At 35.3% G+C, this 21,821-nt stretch overlaps 3 protein-coding genes across 5 annotated transcripts in view; 1 reads left to right on the top strand and 2 right to left on the bottom strand.

The window, feature by feature from the left end:
- LOC102604066 (protein VACUOLELESS1) overlaps positions 1-13,927 on the bottom strand; it is a 30,206-nt gene extending 16,279 nt beyond the window's left edge. Inside the window, exons 1-15 of one of the 2 annotated variants that reach the window (XM_015309418.1) lie at positions 13,021-13,926; positions 12,427-12,717; positions 10,421-10,560; positions 8,081-8,186; positions 7,897-7,989; positions 7,078-7,167; positions 6,890-7,003; positions 6,543-6,650; positions 6,345-6,418; positions 6,207-6,261; positions 5,274-5,455; positions 4,226-4,355; positions 3,968-4,070; positions 2,533-2,630; positions 835-1,598 (exon numbers count right to left, since the gene is read on the bottom strand). In XM_015309418.1, the coding sequence (XP_015164904.1) occupies positions 1,434-1,598; positions 2,533-2,630; positions 3,968-4,070; positions 4,226-4,355; positions 5,274-5,455; positions 6,207-6,261; positions 6,345-6,418; positions 6,543-6,650; positions 6,890-7,003; positions 7,078-7,167; positions 7,897-7,989; positions 8,081-8,186; positions 10,421-10,560; positions 12,427-12,717; positions 13,021-13,803 (2,532 nt within the window). In that variant the 5' untranslated portion in view covers positions 13,804-13,926 and the 3' untranslated portion in view covers positions 835-1,433. Of the gene's footprint in view, positions 1-834; positions 1,599-2,532; positions 2,631-3,967; positions 4,071-4,225; positions 4,356-5,273; positions 5,456-6,206; positions 6,262-6,344; positions 6,419-6,542; positions 6,651-6,889; positions 7,004-7,077; positions 7,168-7,896; positions 7,990-8,080; positions 8,187-10,420; positions 10,561-12,426; positions 12,718-13,020 lie in introns of those variants that run through there. The other variant, XM_015309419.1, reaches the window with a different exon arrangement.
- Positions 13,928-15,053: 1,126 nt separating this feature from the next.
- LOC102603729 (cytochrome b561 domain-containing protein At4g18260-like) lies at positions 15,054-19,537 on the top strand. Of its 2 annotated transcripts, XM_006348900.2 has the most exons (5): positions 15,054-15,242; positions 17,414-17,777; positions 17,905-18,066; positions 18,751-18,899; positions 18,986-19,537. In XM_006348900.2, the coding sequence occupies exons 2-5, from the start codon at positions 17,640-17,642 to the stop codon at positions 19,287-19,289; spliced, it is 753 nt and encodes a 250-aa protein (XP_006348962.1). In that variant the 5' UTR covers positions 15,054-15,242; positions 17,414-17,639; the 3' UTR covers positions 19,290-19,537. The 2 variants fall into 2 exon arrangements, with proteins under 2 accessions (XP_006348962.1, XP_015164903.1); XM_015309417.1 differs by lacking the exon at positions 15,054-15,242 and having other exon boundaries at positions 17,345-17,777.
- Positions 19,538-19,638: 101 nt separating this feature from the next.
- LOC102603394 (uncharacterized) lies at positions 19,639-21,192 on the bottom strand. The gene is made up of 3 exons (XM_006348899.2): positions 20,982-21,192; positions 20,366-20,437; positions 19,639-20,041 (listed from the first exon to the last, which is right to left on the bottom strand). The coding sequence occupies exons 1-3, from the start codon at positions 21,130-21,132 to the stop codon at positions 19,746-19,748; spliced, it is 519 nt and encodes a 172-aa protein (XP_006348961.1). The 5' UTR covers positions 21,133-21,192; the 3' UTR covers positions 19,639-19,745.
- Positions 21,193-21,821: the final 629 nt, after the last annotated feature.

Genomic DNA, 21,821 nt, shown 5'->3' with positions numbered 1-21,821 from the left:
TGTATAAAGCGAGAGAAAATTGTATATATACATATATTTTCGTTCCCCTTTCCCCCCTCTCCCAGATCTCGCTTATACAAACAGAAATGTATAAATTGCGTTTATATCTGTATAAAGCGAGAGAAAATTGTATATACACATGCGAATACATATATCTTCGTCCTATACACTTATAATTATACAATACAAATATTCCCCTGCCCAATTCTATTTTGCCTTTCTCTCTTTCTTGCTTTATACAAACATAAATTATACAATTGATATTTTGTATATGTATATACCGAAACAAAAACATATTATATACAACTGCTTTCTTTTATATATGTATAGCAAAATATACATATTTATGTTTGCTATGGAGTGCAATTATGCAAACTATAGCTATAGCATACAAATATTATTTTTGTGTTTGCTATATATGAAAGTTGCTCAAAAAAAGACTAGATAAACCTACCTCTACTTCTCCTCGAACTCACTATAGCTAACCTCTTACACTTCCTCATACTCGGTATTCCAATTGCCCAAGATATTTCTGATATATTATAAAAGGATACTAGATAATTAATTAAGATAACCAGTTGTATAATCAGCATTGGTGTCTGATTCCTATGACACAACATTACTACTAACCATCAAATAGTACTTCCACCATACATATTTCAAACTACTTCACATATGCAATCCAACCTAATATGCAAACTTGAAAAAGAACTCGTATTAAGCTGGGACTATGAACTATATTTACGTGAATTGAGGCGTCAAAAACACAAATTAAAACAAAGAAATTAGATACTCATCAAATCACTCAGTACAGATACACAAACACAATATGAATTGTCCACTCAGTATCAAACTATCAATCACTTGATACTAGCTTTAAATAGCAAGTTGTTATAAAGTCTCCCAAAATCTCTCAATTTACTAGTTCCTGAGTAATTATTCTCCAAACCAGCAAAGTATTCCGGAATGTACAGAGGATAAAAACAATCCAAATGAGCAATAATACCAGCAGGTAGAGTAGAGTTTATTTTGGAACAGTTGCCATGGATAATTCATCACTCAGTCGCATACAAATGGAAACTACAAACCATGGAAAAGTTAAGAGCTCAGATGAATTCTATTACCAATTCAGGGAGAAACATCAGCACATGCTTTCATATATCATTTCCAGCCAAGCTATTTACAGGGTGTAGAACAACACACAAGGAATCATTGCCGGATTCAAACATTTCCACAACCTCAAATGCCACGGATACATAGAAAAAACAGGTAAGGAGAGAGGATATGCAGCGGACGGGTTCCAAGGGCTTCTTTTATCGTGCTGTGGAACAGCATTACTCCAACGCTACCAATCCTCAATCATATTAATTTAGAAGATGCGTAACAACAAGAGGCTTCACACCAAAGGGAGGGGATCAAGGAGATGGCTGGCATCAAGAAACACTTGGGAAGGATAACCGATCTCGCAGTGTGTCAAATATTGATGAAGCGGCTGCATTTTGAGAAAAAGTCTGCTTCAACCTCCCAAGTAATTCATTATCTTTAGCCTGAGTAGCAGCATCAGCAGCCTCCTTGGCCATTCCGATTCGAGCATAAGCCTGTTAATGATTCATAGATCTCATAAGCATGACACCCATCACCTTAATTGATACAGCAATGCACCTTTACAGTTGACTATTTAATCCTACGTCTATTGACACTTCAGAATCAGTTTACTCTTCCTCTCTTCCTTTTAGGGTGGAAAATGAAGGAACTTATGATACTACAGGGATTAAAATCAATCAGACTGTGATCCGGAATATTACATTAAAAAGTGAATGCGGATATCTTAAGATATGCATCCTTCTGATATCCAGTCTATGCCGTACTTGCTTATTGAAATAAACAGACAAAAGTACCTTCTTTTTTTTTATCTTCAACCAGGAACTCTGTTGTTTCCAACTTTGAAACCAAGCCGATGTACAAAGATAAAAAAAACTAGGACGATAAAGGGTGAGTCCCTCTACTACCCTATGCTTAAATACCAAGCTTGGTTCACAAGTCAGGATTTGAACAAGTCACATAATACTGCCAGATGACTGTGAACCAACAAAGGTACAATATAGATTTGTATGTCTTTCTGGGTTTCTGTACAAAACAATAAAGGTATTCTTTCATTTAAACACATTGCTACAAAACGGAAATGCAATCATTTTGGACTAATGCAAAGCATTTTAGAGGCAAAAGGCCAAAACAGAAAGGCACAATCATTTTGGACTAATGCAAAGCATTTTAGAGGTATAAGGCTAAATGTTTTTTTCTAGCCAGTAAAGATATAAGTACCCAAGCTTTTCACAAGCATAGGTGAAAAGAAAAGGGAGTAACTACTTTTTCTATAGTAAATTCATTTGTTAGCAAAATCATCTCAGCAGGGATAGTGACCACATGTGGGTAAAGTTCAAAACTCAAACTTAAAACTATGCGGGACTACATGCCATGTCAAACATGTCTGTAGACCAAATGTGGAAATATCATAACATATACAACACTAACCTCTGCTCTTTCACGAGGATCAGTCAGCTTTGGTATGTACTTTAGTGCTTCGCCTTTCTCATCTGCATCAACACATGCTTCGACAAATGGGCGGTAACCTAGAAGAGAAAAAACAGGAGAAAAACGGATGACTATAAGATATCCATTAGCCTTCGTTAGCATATAGTATATGGTCAAAAAAGGACTTGCTTGGAATGTCTATGAACAAGTCCAAGGTGCTTCTTTCAGTGGCAGTCACAAGAAGCAGAAATACATTTCACATTGTACTTGTTGACAAAAAGAAGAAGAAAGCGAGATCACCATGGCTACAACAAAATCTAGTTTGACCAAAAAACATAATAAAGCATATCAAGCCATTAAAGAGGAAGTGTAGCTCAAACTAACTAAAATGCCACTCTAAGTGAAGGCTACTTCAGAAATTAATTAACTTTTTCAACTTCAAGAACTGATCAAATTAAGTAGGGGTTAAAAGCAGCAAAGAATTTTCAGATATCCAAAGAGGCAGCATTACATATAGCAGTTGTGCAGGGAAAGCCACTTTTGTAGACGCCTTACGGTTTATAGTAAACCTCTATTAATATGGGAGACACACTTGCAGAAACCCTATATCAGGTGTCATACCCCTAATACGTATCACATACAACATTTTCTAATTCAAGTTCTCCGGATGACTATAAGATATCCATTAGCCTTCGTTAGCATATAGTATATGGTCAAAAAAGGACTTGCTTGGAATGTCTATGAACAAGTCCAAGGTGCTTCTTTCAGTGGCAGTCACAAGAAGCAGAAATACATTTCACATTGTACTTGTTGACAAAAAGAAGAAGAAAGCGAGATCACCATGGCTACAACAAAATCTAGTTTGACCAAAAAACATAATAAAGCATATCAAGCCATTAAAGAGGAAGTGTAGCTCAAACTAACTAAAATGCCACTCTAAGTGAAGGCTACTTCAGAAATTGATTAACTTTTTCAACTTCAAGAACTGATCAAATTAAGTAGGGGTTAAAAGCAGCAAAGAATTTTCAGATATCCAAAGAGGCAGCATTACATATAGCAGTTGTGCAGGGAAAGCCACTTTTGTAGACGCCTTACGGTTTATAGTAAACCTCTATTAATATGGGAGACACACTTGCAGAAACCCTATATCAGGTGTCATACCCCTAATATGTATCGCATATAACATTTTCTAATTCAAGTTCTAACTGTTCAATCTAATATCCTGCTCCTTGGAATGCAAAACCAAAGTAAACCTACTTGAATTAAACTTAACATTCATATCCTAAAAACAATCCATCATATCAAGCAAGAGAAAATTAATAAATATCCAGATCATATTACAAATATCACAGGGGGAAATGCATTTACAGATATTCTGTTGAAATATTAGGGAAAGTCAGTGATTTCCTCCTGTTAAGCTACTAAGGGGACTTACCAATTGGTGGCCTTTTTTCCTTTGAAAACTTTTCCAAGGCATCCCAATCCCTAATTGTTGCCAGAGCAAAAACTTTAAGCCAATACCATCGCTTTTCAGATACTTGAATCATCCAAGAAAATTAAAATTAAGGGCACTTTAAATTGGATAAATCTAGAAGTTGAACCCACATGTACCTAAAAGAGGATGCAGAAATCACTAATAAGACAGAGAAATAGAAGTACATCATCACTGTGAGCCAAAAGAGATGGTACAGACCTTAAATTCTGTTTTGACTTTCATGGCAGCACGATGGTTACCCAGCACAATGCATGTACGAATTGTATCGCTTATACTTGAATCCACAAAGATGGCCTGTTTTGTAGTCACCTCAAACTCATGTTGCATCCTATATCAATATATGAATGATACGACATTTAAATAGAAGTTAAGCAGAAAAGAATGGTAACTAAAAAAGTAGAAAGGTTGCAGAAGGACGAGACTATTCTGGAAGTTTGTCACTCTAATTGTCAAAGAACATTGTTGCAACAATAAAATTATCATGGCACATAAATAATCATCTGTTTCTTGCTGAGCAGTACTTGATGAAATTCAGAACTTATTGACATGGTTATCCTATAACAGCTGGGGTACTATCCTTGGCAGCTAAAACTTGGGAAGAGAATGAAAGGCTTTACTGGGGACTCTCCCTTAGTGAGACTTTGGAGATTTAAATCATCTCCTGATCCATTGCGAAGTCTCCTCTAAACTCTAAAGTCTAAACTCTGGTATTTATGTAGAATTCCAGAAAAACCATTCTAGCTACCTTGACATAAAATAGACTTAAGTTCTATAAATATATGCAGAAAAACTTATCCCTCAAAAAGAAATTATGGGAAGTCCAAATAAAAATTGGGAAGACATAATACACCTCATATGATCTAAGAAGAGTAGGGATCAATTGAACCACAGAGATGAGATACACATATAGTGGATAATATTACAGTTGAGATTATTTTCCGACTTGTAGCAGCAACTATTCTGAAACTCTCATCTAATTTAGCTTTGCATTTTTTTACTGCAGCTAACACACTAGACTAATATGATAGAAAGGCTTCTCTTGCTGGTTGGAAATGTTATCAGATGCCTAAATATAAGCCTAATGCACACTCAGCATCACTCAGAAGAAGCGATTGATTGGACCATCAACTCAAGACAACAAGCAGGAAGAAAAATGAGAAGTAAGAGCATGCAAAAGAAATAGTGAAAGAGCTCTATTGAATCATCAACACAATGACTCGATAACTAATACCGAAGGAAATGTCACCTTAACAATTTTGCATGCTCCTCAGCAGCTTTTGATTCAAAAGCATATTCCTTTGTTTCTACAAATAGATGCTGGGCCTTCTCAATGAGTTTTATTCTTGGACCATGAAGTGGAGATCCTTTGCTAGCCATGGGATTCTTAGACAATTCCCATGACTCTTTCCATAACAGAAAAGCTACATCCTACAAGATTGAAACTTTGTCAGCTAGAGAAAGTTGAATAGAGAGAAGAGTAGAGAGAATCATCATGAACTGTACAATACTAGCCTTTAGCAGCAACTTTTACATGTCTTGACAATTTAAGCTAAAAACAAGATACAACAGACAGGATTACAGAACAATTACAACGGGATTCCAGAAGTAGGCAAATTGAAAAATTGTTAGAAGAGTTCCTACAAAAAAAAAATTATTGGTAAATAGCTCCTATAATATTCTTTTACCAAATTCCATCTACTAAGAAATATAAATGGAAGGATATGAGCAACAATATGCAAATTAAAATTGATAAATAGCTCCTAGAACATAGTATTTTTGATATGTAGAGTTCCTAGAATGTTATATTACCAAATTCCATCTACTAAGATATATCAATGGAGGGGTAAGAGAAACAATGTGAACCAAAAAACATAAATATGATAAACATGTTACACATCGAAATCATTCCCTTCTGTTTGTTTCCAGAGAATAATGAGTGACATGTTACCCGAAAAATAGTAATAAGGAGAACCTGGAAAAAGATCAACAGATAAAAGAAACTAATTCCTTCATATACAAAGAACCTCCACTAGAACAACAAAACGGTCACAGAAACAGATATTCAATATCACTAGGATGAGATTCAATATGGCATAAACAGTTCTAAATTTCTAAAAATCAGGAACAAGATAGTCAGAAGAAAGGTGGAAAAATAAGTTGTAGTTCCACACAAACCAACCTGAAGTTGCCCCGTAGATAGGAAAAAGTCCTTCAAAAATTCATGCTTGTAATGCCTTGAGGTTGGGAAGAAGGAAAAGTGTTCAGAAGGTTAAACAAACTGCTCTTGAAGTGATGAACAATTTAAAAGTTCTCATACCGTGCATAATTAACAAACAAATCACGAGCTAGAGGTCTGGCCTGTATTGTCCCAAAGAACTCCAAAGCTGGTCTCTGGGGGAAAAAGCATGTGGTTATTAATAACAACTGAACTAATTAGACGTTTAGAAAGGAAAAAAAAGGACTTAGGATATATATTTAACAAGAAAATCTACTCCAGACCAGTGTTTATATGTACCTTCTGCCAGATATGGAAGAGGACAAGGTAAACCAAATCAGTATCACCACTTTCAGTTGACTTCATTAGAGCAGTATCCTCTTCTCCAATGCTTAGCAAGAGAGGAACCTAAAAGAATAACATAGTTAGTACACCACAAGCTAATAAAAGCTAACCATGTCGTACATTTTGTTCACAGAAATCCAATCAACAGATTAAAGCCAGCCAAGAACAAAGAAGTTCCCTTAGATGACAACATCTATCATTGAGAGATAAGAAGTTCTAGGCTCCATTAGAAAACATGAAAGAGAGTTCCAAAAAAGGGATATTAATAGAAAGACAAAATGCACTTAAAAGAATTAACAAACCTGCTTAGATGAACGTGGCTCATGTTCAACAAGCATGGCAGCTAACTTCCGACGGCCATTCTTATCCGCATGAGCAGCAACTGCAGCATAAGATATTCCCTTGCATATCTTCAGCTGACATACCAAAAATTTACATGAGACTTTGCACTACAATAATTGATGTTGGACAGCTTATTCCAAACACAAACCTTATCAAGTAACATCTCTAGAAGAGTGGCATCAGGGATTGCCGCCGATGCTGTTATCTTTGTAGATGCCCAGTGCATGACTACAACCTCCTATACACATAGTGCAAAAACAACATTATAAGCTACCATTTTGACAAGGTAAACAATATAAGCTAACATGTAAGAATTTCAGAATCCATCCGGATACATCATTTCTTTCCCTTCGACTTTTGGAAGTTCACTTTGAGTCAGTTTTAATTGATGCAAAAATACAAGTTCAGGGAAATGCCTCATAAAATCCAATATATTTGAGAGAAGACAGTAGATTACACACATAAGAAACAATGTTGTTGAGAATATCATTAACTAATAAAAAGTGTGCTCTCTCTAATAGCTTAAGCTTTTAGATGAGATGGTCACAAACTTCAACATGGTATCAGAGCATGCAGACGATACTCACTGTCACCCAAATTAAAAAGAATTTCCACGTGCTTGACCATGAAAAAGAATCAGTCCCGCACATGAAGAGGTGTGTTGAGAATATCATTAACTAGTAAAAAGTGTGCTCTCTCTAATAGCTTAAGCTTTTAGATGAGAGCACAGTTTTTATTAGTTAATGATATTCTCAACAAATGTAATAACATACGTCAATCTTATATGATCTCCAAAAAACAACCAACATATCATATAAACTGACATGTTCTGAACATGAGCAACTAGGGTCTAAACTCCATTACAGATTATAAAAGTAGTAATAAGGTATGGACATATCTTCTTAATTGGACCACATCTAAAAGAAAGAAGCTTGATAGAGATATGAAGTTCTGCAAAAAAGCATACCTGATTTATACTAAGATATTCTGATATTTGTAGTGCAAGAAGGTGGCGATGAGCATTAATAAGACGAGCAATCAGAACAGTAGGTGTAAGCAACTGCCAGGAGAAAATGTCAGGAAAAGATCCATACAGAGAGTTCAGAGAATTTAGTGCACAACTCCACTTAAAACAAGGAAGTATACAGTACCTTGTACTGTTGAATACTGAGCGGAATGCCAATATCTGGGTGACGTACAGCATTTAGTACTCGTAAAGTTTTACTCATCTCTTGAATGCGGTCCCGTTGAAAATGGCTGCCAAAGCCAACTGGATATCATTAACAAGAGAAGAAATCAGAATAGAATGATCTCTAGCTAGGATCAACTTTCCAACAGCTTCATAAGTTAGGAGAAGGTCTATAGAAAAACAAATAAAAGGCCCATTGTTCCATTATTTTCATCCATTTTAACATACTGCATATTCAGCATTCAAGTTGCAAACAAAGTAAAGTTCTGGCCACTTCCTCATGATAACAAATCCCATGAGAACTGACCATTGGTTTAGTGATTGGTCCTAAAGTACGCAAGCACATAATTGACACTCCAAAACTAATCTCCACTTCCCCTCTGACCCTTGAGGCCTTGACCCTTCATCTCTTGTACTCGAAGGAAGAAAAAGATGGAAATCCCAAAAAAGAAAAAAAAAACAAAGAACAAACAAACAAATCCCTTTTCTTAGTTGCGTCCTCCCCACTTTGGATCACATTTTAGTCCTTAAGCTTCATTGAGGACTTTGGACTGACTGCATCAAACACAGACCTTATGATGGCATCATTGTTCTGGCATGTACCCAAATGAGAAACATGTTGATTTTTCAACAATCCCACACCTCACATATGGAACACAATCCCCTCACTGCCATCACATTCCCTGCTCCAGAATATAGATTACTGGTATTTATTGTTCCCCCTTATCTAGAACGGTAGAACTAGTGTTGTGAAAGGCGATTGCCTCGTCGCCAATGGCGAGAGGCGAGGCGACCCTTCATCACCTTTTAGCTTTGTGGCGAGGCGATCTTCAAAAGGCAATGCCATGGCAACAATGGCGACAAAAGCGGGAAAGGCATGGCCTTTTGTATTTTCCTTTAAAGAAGACGACCAATTTAGGATTTTAAAGTTCAAAGGTAATTTTAAGGTTGTCTTTCCAAATTTGCACAGTTGCACTCTTAGACTGGGACTGCGACTCCAACCAGTCGACTAGACTAAACTTCTCTGATGACCAACCAGACTTATCCGGCGACTCCAAAGTCTAACCAATATGTATTTCTTCTTTTCTTCTTCATATTTCTTCTTCCTCTGTTTATTTTTCCTTCTTCTTCTTCAGAGTTACTTCTACCTCTATTTTTTTTCTCACTGTTTTGACTTTTGTTCTATTTTTTTCTCATTCAAGTTCTGGACTTTTAGTATGTACTATCTATTTTCAGTTTTTGAATTGAAATATTTACTAAAATGTTATTGCTATTGAGATTTTGATTATTTATACGTGCAACTAAATATTTTAATTTTTTAATATTAATTGGCACCGCACTTCAAAAATGTGAGTGCCTCGCCTCTCGGTGAGGCAGACCCTTGTCGCCTTTCACCGTCCAAAACACTGTCTAGAACTAGCACTAATAAGGAAATGGTCCTAGATTGTACTTCTCTCCGAATTCGTTGAATTGTCTTGTGTTACCAATAGAAGGTTGAGCAACATATATTCATGATATAACAAACGCCCAGTTCACATAGTTCTGCTATCCGGTGAACAAAGTGGTTCCAATGAACCGACCGGGAGAGAGAATTATTTTTTCAAGGCTGCCAGCGGGCTGGACCCAAGCTCAGTTTGAGGAAGCCTCTTTTTAACTGCCAAATATTCATTAATCTTCAAGAGACACCATCAACCTATAGCCCAGATGCATATTTTTTTTAAGGAACGGTCAGTAAATAAATACAAAGTAGTTTATGTAGACACTTTTCATTTACTAGTATCTCTCTGGTGTAGCTTACAGGAAAAGCAACATTACCAGGTTAATACAATTTGAGAAGTTCCCATCATCGCTTGTTCATAAAAACTACTCCATCACCAATTAGCTTGTTTATGACCAGAAAGAAAGTAGATCGCCATAGCAAGAAATGCCTTATCCTTTGATGCCTCTTATAAGCGAGGAATTATGAGTGCAGTGACATTAACCGAATGATGCAGGCACAGAAAGCACTGCCTCCTCAAAAGGAATTTTTTTTTTTTTTTTTGAAAATGGCAACTCTCCTCAAAAGGAATTTAGACAAGAAAAGAACCTAAATATCTACATAAGCCAGGAGACAGATCTTTTTTCCCTCCTCTGCTCATATGAAACTAGCATTAGATAGCTATTGTCAACATATACAGCATCAGAGTTTGAATATGTACCAACACCAGAGGCAAAAAGTAAAATGGAATTTCTCTTTTTCTTAGGAAGCAGTAAAATAGAAATTTTTAGAATATCATCTCTACAATTAAGCCAATAGACCTACCTGCAAAAGGCTTGGCCGTAGCTTGCTGCTCTTAAAAGCGTCCGTTGCTGTGAGACATCAAATTCATGACCTGCTGCATCAATACATGCCTCAACCGCCTCGGGCAGCGAGGACCGTATCAGTCTCAGATTCTCATCAGCCTGATAAGTGATTAATAGATCAGAATTCACCCAAAAGTGAACTTCAAACAGTTTTTCTCTGCTATGTATACTCAAACATGCACATCTGACAGATGAAGTTGAAACAATGGTGTTCCTAGAAGAAAAGACTTAAAGGAAGAACCTTAGGAGCTGATTCAAAAGAAAAGAGGACATACCAAAGGTATTTACCAATCCTTTCAAGTTTAAATTTCTGTCTCTCACCTTCGAAATACAAATTCCAAAATAAAAAGTACTTCACTAGCTAAAGCATTCTAGAACAGACAAAAAACGTTCTGATGATGAGAAACTCGACGTTTGAATTCAAATCCAGTAGGTTATATATATGCATCTCTAAATAAAAGATAAAGAACAGAACACCATCACTTACACACTGTATCCGTTTTTTCAGGAAAAAAGGCCGAGGGAGAAAATTTAAGTTTTTCTAAACATTAACGACACAAAAAGTGTGTGCCCAAGTTCACAACTGTTTATAGATGAGTAGATATATCTTCATCCAGCATTAGATGAATGATTTCCCAATTCAGAATACCAAAGATGACCCCATGAAAAGGTAGATACCCTTATTACATCGTCCTAGTCAGACCTCTTTCTTTCTACTATTTTTTTTTTTTGATGACAAGGGAAACCCGCAGCCGCTACCCTTTGGGTGCGCACAGGGTAAAACCCCCGCTCCTATGCAATAGCTCACAAACTACATAGGAGAGGTAACCCGCACTAGGCAAGCCTGGTGCGACGAGCTCGACCCAGAAGGCAAATCCCTTGCTTTCGCTGGCAAGGGGTTTCGAACTTGAGACCTCCAACATGGAAGTCCAAGCTCAAACCTCTTTTTTTTTTTTTTAAATTAGTAATGTTGTATTCCTCAGCATTAAGGCAATGCTGGTGACCTCCAAAAATTCGTACATAGAGGGGCTAGGAAGGCTAATTACAAAGATCCTAACATATCTACTAGTCCAAGCTCAAACCTCTTTCTTTCTACTATACTAAAAGGAAAGTAAGAAAAATGTAATGACGATCAGAGGACTTGAGTAATTTGACATTTAGTCATATCTTGTCTTCAATAATTTATATATCTGAATGCCTGTTACAAACCGGAGTTCATTATCATACTCCTGCCTTTAGATGGCTACAAACAGTCAAACATTGCTGGTTGAAATTACCAAGCATTAGCCCAGAGCGAAGCAATAAAATTTGATTAGTTAATAGAAAAAAAAGCATTCATGCAACATCCCCACACTGTAAGAAAGAGCAGAGAAGGAAAAGCAGAACCTGTCAATACAAGGTATAAGAACAAACGACAGCACTTTATTATTTGATTTCAGCAAAGATAAAGAATTCATCATCGTCACAATTGTTGCAACTACAAGAAATCTAAATGTCAACTTATTTAAACGCCACACTTTATTTTATGTCATGTACAACATTGGGCTAGGCATGAAGATGGAGGTAATGGCAGTAGAGAACGTGGGAAATGATGTATCATGGTAGTGTACTTATAGTAGGAATTGATATACTTGTGGAGAAAATTGACTTCATGCAAAAGACAATAGCTAAGTATTTTTCATTTTTTATGCTACCCTATGTCAAATGGGATTGTCAATTATATATTTTTTTTAAAATTAGTAATTTTGATGGGATTGTCAATCATATTACGCATCCCAGGGTAGGTATGCAGGTATGGAAACAAGCTTGGATGCAGAAGTAGATATAGATATGTTAGAAGATGTAAATATATGCACATATGAACAAAGTCTAACTATGTTCATTCAATTGTAATATTTGGAGATCGAAATAGGCAAGTTGGTTCTTTGTCACTTCATAGAGTAAATACCAAAAGATATAGCCTACCTTGGCACTCCGCCTGTCAAAATGATCTAAGGCATCATAAAGCAAAGCTGCAGGTAGTGTGCTGCCAATCTGAAATATGGAGACAGTTGAATCTGGAACTCGATGAAGAAATTCCATACTCATATTGGAGAGTATTCTAACGCCATCGCATTCAGGGATAAGGAGAACTGGTTCATCATAAAAGTAGCGTACAGGGTCTCCATAAGGACCCACCATTAGAAGCATATCATCCCAGTAGAGTAGTACACTGTCCATTCCACACCAAGCTAGCTGCTCAGGGGGTAGGGCTGACTAGAAACACAAAAGCAATAACATGGTAAGGAAAGATTCACCGTCTTATAGAAAGATACCGAATGATGAAAGGTGGTGTACATATGTGATATTAATCGAGCTAAAAAGCCAGAAAGCATTTGTTACATTAACAAGAAACAAAAATGTAACTGCAGCATATTATCTGAAAAAAATGTATAAGCAACAATATGGTAGGACTTCGTAAAAATCACTCCGGTTAGCACTTACAGAATAAAGAGCAAGAAGAATTTACTTAGAATAATGTAGAAACAGTAAGTTAGAGTATTGGAATGACAAAACCACCTCACAAGGATACTCGAAAATGACACTGGAGAAGTCCGTGGACATAACAAGAAGCCTTCCATCATGTGTAAAAGATGCCAAGAGCTTCCCATTCTGGGAAACCACCATTTTCTGTAGAGGCCCAATTCCAAGTCCAACCTCCTGAACGCCATCCTCTTCCACCAACAGCACATGATCAGCAACACCCATCAGTACCTCCACATTGCCAGACATAGTATACTGTGGTTCAATCACAGCCATACATAAAGGAAAATCCTCCAAGTCAGTATCCGCCAATTTGACAGGTTTTGGATTATTAAAATCAGGTATACAATAAACCTGAAACGCCTCATTGATACAAACAACACCATTTCCCCAGAAAACACACTCAACTACACTGTGAGTAAAACAATCTGCGCCTAACGTAAGCTGAGAATTCGGTTCAATAGGCTCGGCATGGATGTTATAACGATAAACAGTACCATCCTGAGTGATACAAACTAGAATTTGATCGTCAGTCCATGACATACCGATAAGTCGACCCCCGGGATTCTTCCAGACTGTTTCGGAGATCTGAACACCAGTGGAATTGAAAATTCTGAGCTTACGAAGGGCAGATTCGGCGTAGAGCTGGACGATCTTAGCATCGTCACGGATGACGGCGATTGGACCACCGAAAGGAGCGCAGGCGACTTTGTTGCGCGTGAGGTCGACGTGCTTCCATTGCATCTGGTAAATTTCTGGTTTCCGGTAGTAGCGATTGTAGAGGAGCTGCCATTCTGCGGCCACAGTGACTGCCGCCATGGGAGGAATTGGAGGTTGAGTTTAATTTCCGATCAAAGATATCAGTGGATCCGAAATTGAAAAAATGGAGTAAAGTACCATCACGGAAAGCCGGGAAATTGGATCGCTGCGATTTATGTCGGGTCGGGTCGGGGGCAGCTCCGTTTTATGGCCTTTTTTTTATTTGGGTCAACTGCCCCTAATGTATTCTTTTATTTGTCGTTTTTTGGATTTCTTATTATTCCTTTATGTATTTTAAATTCTTTTGGGTGGAAGTGTCGATGAATAGTTGAAGATAGAAAATGGAAGAGTTTTATCGGGACGTGGTGGAGTGATTGATATTCCTTGTTTTTTAACTAGAGGTAAGTGTCGCTCACAAAAATGGGTCTTACGTACACGAATTCAGATTTTGATTGAGCATAAATGTGAGTTTTGTTAGTATATATGGGTTGTGGTAGATGGTTAGGAATTTGGGATCCTTCCATCCTTAATCAGAAGTGAGTGACGTTCACATAAATAAGTTTTTAATGTCTAAATTCAAATTTAATCAGACTTTCATTCATTATTGAAAGAGCTTTAGTGGGGTTAAGTAAGGTTGAAAAAAATATAAAAAAATTAACATTATATTTGGACATATAGTTTACATTAAAAATTGTTTACTTTTTATAGTGGTTAAAATTCAAACTTGAAAAACTCAACTTCAAGTTGGTGAAGAAGAGCAAAAAATTGGTAAGTTCAAAGTGCCCCCTAAGGTTCATTTGGATAGAGAAATTTCCGTTAAAAAAATTGTTTGATTATACATTTGGATAGACTTCTTCATTTGAAACATTTTCTTCATTTACAGAACTTCAACTTGTTTTCAAGTAAAATATATGTTCAAACACAATTTTAATTTTCAATTTCAAAAACTAGTTTTGCCAAATTTAACCAAATCTACATCTAAACGCTTACTAAACCTATGCACATATTGATGCTCAAATCTCAATCCTTCATATCTTGTTGTTTTAAAAAATAAAATAGGTGAACCAAGAATTTTTCTCTAAAAATAAACATAACAAATTTCAGTCTAGAACTAAGAATATTATAAGTCTTAACAAAGCCTAATGGTGGATGTATCCTAAATTTTTGGAAGGCCAAACATTAGGAAATTAGTTAACCATTAAAATACAGTCACAAATTTAACCTAAAACTCAGCAAGAGACTAACTATAATCTCTTACTTCTATAAAAGGCATTGATTGTATGAGAAATTGCCTTTTCCAGCATAAAACTCGAGTTTCAGTGTTTTGAACATCTACACGAGTCGATTTATTCTGACATTTTTTTGAGGGGTTGTTTTGGGTCGCGCCCAAATCAACCCACCAATAAATACATATTGCTTAACTCGTGTAAGTTTGAATAAATCGGATGTGTTACATGTTTTTGCATCAATTTTGTCGTCATGTCATTGTGTCATTCAAGGTAATTCACTTTTTGGCCATTTGATATTGAAAATCGTTATTTCAACCTTACTTTTTTAGCGTTAAATTAATTGCATAACAAAAATAAAAATGATATGAAAATTTAAGTCCAAATATATGGAACTAGGTACCACATGCATTTTCACTGTTTTTTTAATCTGAATTTTCATTGATAAAAACATAAAATTTGTTTCTTTTTATTCAGTTTCCTTTGTATTATTAAGCAATCTTTAATCCTCCTTACGTATTTAAAGATGATTGATATAATACAAAAATGATAGCTTTAGCAAAATCCTTCAACATCTTTAAAAGTAAATGTTATTTTAACCTATGGTACTTTATCAAAGAGACTTATTTTTTTCTCCATTATTACTTAACTATTGTTCATAATCAAATGCGCTATCAACTTTTGGAATCACTTTTTCCCATTGGCCTAAGGTTATCTTGTTCATTTCAATCAGAGTTGCTTTCTTCCTTCCCAAGGTTTGCTTTACCTAATTGTTAATTCAACACATCTAAAGTTTACTTTGGTTTCTTATTTACATTCATTTATCATTTTCACACCGCTCGATCAAATCTAATGTGAATACTATGTCGACCAAAACATCTTTTGTCATGGTTCACTTTTAACTTCATTGACTACTGGATCACACCTTTTAATACTTCTTAATTAATGAATTTTGTTTTAGTTTAATAACTACTACCTAAGCTTTTGATTGCAATTTATTTTTGAAGTCATCATCATATCATATATACTAAGGTGGACTTTTGTGCTTGGATTACATGTGACATATTAACAACTTTGGGTGAATTAGCATCATTGGCTCCCATGTGCCAATTCCTTCTCTATAGGGACCTCCTAGTGATCACTTCATATTTTATCATTGTTGACACTTTACTATAAACTACCTTGTTAGTTAAAAGGACTCTTTAACTAATTCAACATACATGCATGGTAAATAATTTCAATCTTACGGTATAATTTTCTGACAAAGGGGAGTCGGATGAATCCCGTTGCGGCCTTGCTATAGACTAGCTAGTTCCACAAAAAGATTTAGCAAATACAGAATTATTGTCTGTGGTCCAAGGTTTATAATACATACAAGTGAAATGAAGCACGTAAGTAGGCCAAAATATGTCATGATGAGATACAGAAATTGATTGCAAGTATATGATAATGGAGGGTCCATTAAAGATAAAAAGCTATTTTGCAATCACATTTGCAAAATCTACTGCATAAAGTTGCATGTCATGGTCCACATGTCTTCTACTGTTATTTTTTTAAATTCTCACACGATGTGTAATTGTCTTTTTCAATCAAAAAAGTGTCTACTAATTGCCTGATAAATAACATTACGTATAATTCTAATGCATTGTTGAATTAGCAAGTTCATATATCGGCGAACATGACCTTAGATAGAAGGTCATAGACAATACAATAGAGGGGTTGAGGGTACTCACTTATTCTTCCATACTAGTAGTCATAATATTACTCAGAGTTTCTTGTTATTCCATATCTGTTATTATTTAATGAATCAGCTTGCACTTTAATTATCATATTATCTATTGTAGCGACTGCTTCTTTTTTAGTATGCTTTGTCATGCGTTTTTTAAACATTTTTCTTGGCTTCTTCACTAGCGTTATTTTCATTTTTCAAACTGCTTTGTAAAGTTTTTACTTGAGCCGAGGGTCTATCGATATAAGCCTCTCTACACATGCACTAATCTCTTCATACCCCACTTGTGAAATTACACTGCTTTATCTTATTGTTGTGTTTGTCAAGTTAACATAATTTATGTTAACTGTCTGATAGTTTAATGAGTTGATATTCTGTTCATTTAAAAAAGCAAACCACCCACAGCATAGACAAGAAATACTTATCAATACTAGTGACCATGCTTCTTCTCAGTAGTGGGTAAGTAAAGACTAAAATTATACACATATATTGTCAAATATACTTGATATTTTTTTGAAAAAAATTTCCCACTCTGACTTTGTTGTGCTCTGTCATACCACATTCTCTCCATTAAAAAAATAAAAGCCTGTTATAAGGTCCCTACCAGGTTGAAATCACAGCTTATTTCCCACTATAAAAATATGCACTATAGTCTATATATGCCAAACATTGTTAATTTGTCTAAAGTTAGCATTTCACTTTGGCTTCTTTGCAGAATTGATGATGATTAAGGCTTCCTAGAAAGGAAATATTTGTTTTTCAACGACGTCTTTAGATAAATCGTTGTTCAATTGGTCATTGCAGTTGAATAGAAGAAAACAATGTACCTGAAGAGCTTAACAAGTTAAGTTCAAGAAGTTTTGCTGGTGCTGTCTCTCTTTTCAGCTCAGTTCCTTCAAGACAGAGTTTTGTAGCATTAGCAATATAGGAGTAGTAGCAACATGATACGAATTACCACGCAGAAGGTGATTCTTCATGTGGCGATTTTCATCATCGTTTCTCTTCTGCCATTAGTTACAGCAACTCAGAAGCACGCGAAAAAGATTATTCACGAATGCAGTGACCATAAAGTCCTTGAGGTTATTCACATTTGCATCTCATACTCTGCTTCAATTTTCCTTTGAAAAAGTATAACGTAAACGAATACTTGTGATTTAGTCATATATGTTTAAGGCAGCAACTGATTTTTTCTATATCAAATTTCAGCTAAGTCCAAAGTTGTCATTTCAAATTATTCTACATGGAATTCTCCTCTGGGCTTCCATGGGGTTCTTGATGCCTATCGCAATTCTTGTAATAAGAATGTCGAATAAAGAGCAAAATGGAAGAAGGCTAAAGATGATTGTGTATACTCATGCTTCTTTACAGGTAAATAAAATCACTTTTCATTGATTCATTGTGAATGTGGGAGGGAAAAAGCTAACGTGTACTCAGTGTTTGCACCAAACCAATGAATAAAAGACATGTATCTTTCATATCTTTAAAGTTAAATTGTTTGGTTTGGTGCAAACACTGAATACGAGTAATTGTTTAGTCAATGAATGGTATACTTCAAATCATTGACACGAAAATCAGTATCTCAACAGTTACTAAACTTTTATTATTACAGATTTGAACTTTGTTTATGAGATAGAAGTACCCCACATTTCACCTCTAATGATATTGAAAGAGAGTAAGAGTTATGATTACACATTTGCTAATAATTAAACTAGCTAGCCCACAATTTATTATTAGGTAATTTTAAGTTAAAAGTTCATTTATCCCTCAGTGATGAATGCTTAGTGATAAAGGAAATGGAGGAGTTGTAAAGTCTCTTATTTGAGTACTACAACTAACTCTATCTTTATTAAGAAATGAGATCAATTAAAGTTAAATATGAATGTTAGGTATAACCGTTTAATTTTATCATGGCATACTTTTGGTACATTGCATGTACATCATTATGTAGTGCATAGCACGACAATAATACCATAACAGATATACTTACTGACAAAGAGAGAGAGAGACTGAAAATTTATATCAATATTTACTTATGTTTTGGTTATTTTTCAGATACTATCTGTTCTCCTTGTAGCAGTAGCAACAATCATGTCAGTAATAAACTTTGAGAACTTTTTCGACAATACTCACCAGAGACTTGGCTTAGCTCTATATGTTGCCATATGGCTGCCATTCATCGCTGGGATTTTTCGACCTGACAGGTAAAAGATACATAAATTTCACAATGGAAGAAGTTAATGTTGTTCACTCAATTGAATAGAAGTTTTTGTTCTTCCTATATATACAGGGGAAGCAAAAATAGGGGTGTATGGTATGCATTTCACTGGCTTATTGGAGTCACAGTTACTTTACTGGGAATCGTCAACGTATATATAGGTTTACAGGCATATAACACAAAAACAATGAAGAGCACAAGTGTTTGGAACTGGCTTTTCAGTATTGAGGTTGGTGTTATCGCGTTCATCTATCTGTTCCAAGAAAAATGGCAGTATATAAAGCAATCAGGAGGGATTTTAGGCAATGAATCAGTACGACCAACGGATCAAGAAGCATCTCCAACTAAGAAAAAGGAAATGTCACCCATGGCATAATCAGAGCCTTGTTAAGACTTCAGACAAACAAATAATTTTGCCTTTACCTAACACAAATTTTCTTGTTTTTTACAGCTAACATTAGATTCTCTCCAATTTTGTTACAATTTCACAAAACAGATATTTAAGAGTTTTGTGTAGTACTATCAATGTAGAGCATCATACACAGTCTATAAAATGAAAGATATTGTGTCCACCTCTCCTCATTCACAATCGCGACAGGTTCAATCAATGAGTTAAGCATATCCAACACCATCGCGACATATGCAGCTTGTCATTCTAAGAAACGTGATCTCATCTCAGTGGATCACATTTTTCCTAAGAACACCAGTTAATCTAGAACTCCAAATGATCATTGATCTCGATCGATAGATACAAGGACTTTTGACAAACTTATAAAGGTTCACTATATTAGTAATAGAAACAGTGAATCTTTATACAAAGTATTTATACAAGTCATGGAAATAACTGCACATAACCTGTCGCTATTGCAATTCCTAAAATGACTAGGGGTGGAAGGATGACAAATGCTCCAATTGTAGCAAAGAAAGTTGAGTCATTCCTCTGAGATACTTCATTCAGGTAGGCTTGTCTTTTGATATTTCTCTTCTGTGAAGTAGTTAAGAACTTGGCGCTAAACTTCTTCAGATTCTTACCCAAAGGAATGCTGAAGTCATCATCTCGACTTCCAACCAAGTTAGCGAGCTGATCACGAATTGTAGGTTTACCAGAGCTACTATCACTTTCATAACCTGGTCAATGATCAAGTGAATGAAGCAATTACGTCAAGTTTACTTGAAAACTTGCTATAAATTTGGGGCAGTTAGGAAGGAAAGGAACTGCAGATGCTTCGGAGATCATAGCCTAGATGTTTTGGATCAAAAGCTAGATGTATACAAATGTTAAAATTCAGTATAAGTTGACTTTCATAGATGATGAAAACTCTTTTGTGGACTTCATAGATTCCCTATAATGCTAGGAAGGAACTCAAAGTCCTTGGATATTTATACACTTTCTTAGAGCAGTTTAATGATAGTCTCGTATTACTTATCAGGAAAAAAGAAAAGAACATATACCATTTACTGCTGAGCTGCTGGAAGTGAGCTGTTCCAAGAGATCTAGCTGCGTTCGAGCAGAAGATAATGATCCTAAATCAAAATAAAAAAAACTTCAATAATCAAGCAAAACAATGTAGCCCATATCATCATACATCAAACGGGACTAAGATATGGACACCATTCGATTAGCTTATCAATTCATATTATATCAGGCAGAGGTACAGTGTACTGTGTTCATTCCACCATGGTAACAATCAGAGAGGCTAACTCATACATCCATCCATCTTCTAAATATTGACACAACTTACTAAATTTTACTCTCCTATCCCAAAATAAGTGTCGTTTTTACCCATTCGAGAGTCTGTTTTGTCTAATTTTCAAAGCTAAATTGGAGTAGATCACCTCAATATATATAATTTAAAATTAAAATTTAAACATTCAAAAACTGTGAAAACAAACTTTGCAAGATCATATTTCCCCCCAAGTAAAGAAGATGAAGAAAGATCCACACTTTTGTTAGGAACTGACATAACGAAGCTAGCAAAACAAACCTTGATACAAGACGACGATAAATATCCTCACAAACACTATAATCTCATAAATTAAAATGATGAAAATAAAGTTAAAAGCATACCAGAATAAGTGGGAAGGTCTTCCTCCTTAGTGACTCTTCCATCCCCTTGTTCAGAAAGAGCAGCTCTTCTTATGGAAGAATAATAAAGTTTGTGTGTACAAGGAATGACATGTTTTGGTTGCACAAAAACAGAGCTCAAATTCAAAGCCATGTGTAGTGTAAGTCCATTAGGTATGTATGAGGCTACAAATTATGCAACTTCTATGGAGTATTACTTTACACCTCAATTTAAACAGGTGGCTGAAAATTCCTCCACCACAAAATTTAATTTCCTTATATGTCCCTGTCCTACTAATATAATTTTCAGATTTATTTCCTTTTAATTCCCATCGTCTCATATTTTTAAAAAGAGATACTAGTGATTGTTATTGTTAACGAGTGAAGCTTGCTTTAGTGATTGAACAATTTTATTATCAACTAATAAATTGAGCGTTTGAGTTATGCTAGAATGTAAGTCAAAACAGTATTGAACCTTTTTATCGAATGGGGTGGGGAAAAAAATAATATTTTGATGCCCTCCTTTGTTGCTTTCTAGATGCCCTTAATTTCTTTTATTTCTATCTAAAACATCTGTATTGAAGAAAGAATAAAAAGAGTATTCCCTCTTCCTTTTTTCCCTAAGCTCTAAATATTTATTGGTTTAAGATTAAAATGATAAATTGAGGTAAGAAGCATAATTCAACATGCTTAATAAGATAAAATAAATGTAAAAGATACCTAAAATTAGAGGTGTATATTATTTATAGATAAAAAATATTATTTATAATCTACTTTGTTGGTATATTTTTAGTTGGTTTATAGTTTTCAATGTTTATATATTTTATTTCAAATTTGGGCTTG

Source organism: Solanum tuberosum, unplaced genomic scaffold (genome assembly GCF_000226075.1).
Source record: "Solanum tuberosum cultivar DM 1-3 516 R44 unplaced genomic scaffold, SolTub_3.0 scf00102, whole genome shotgun sequence".
In the NCBI taxonomy this organism is placed as follows: domain Eukaryota; kingdom Viridiplantae; phylum Streptophyta; class Magnoliopsida; order Solanales; family Solanaceae; genus Solanum; species Solanum tuberosum.
Note: the sequence above shows the minus strand (reverse complement) of the source record. Positions and strands in the feature narration are given on the sequence as shown.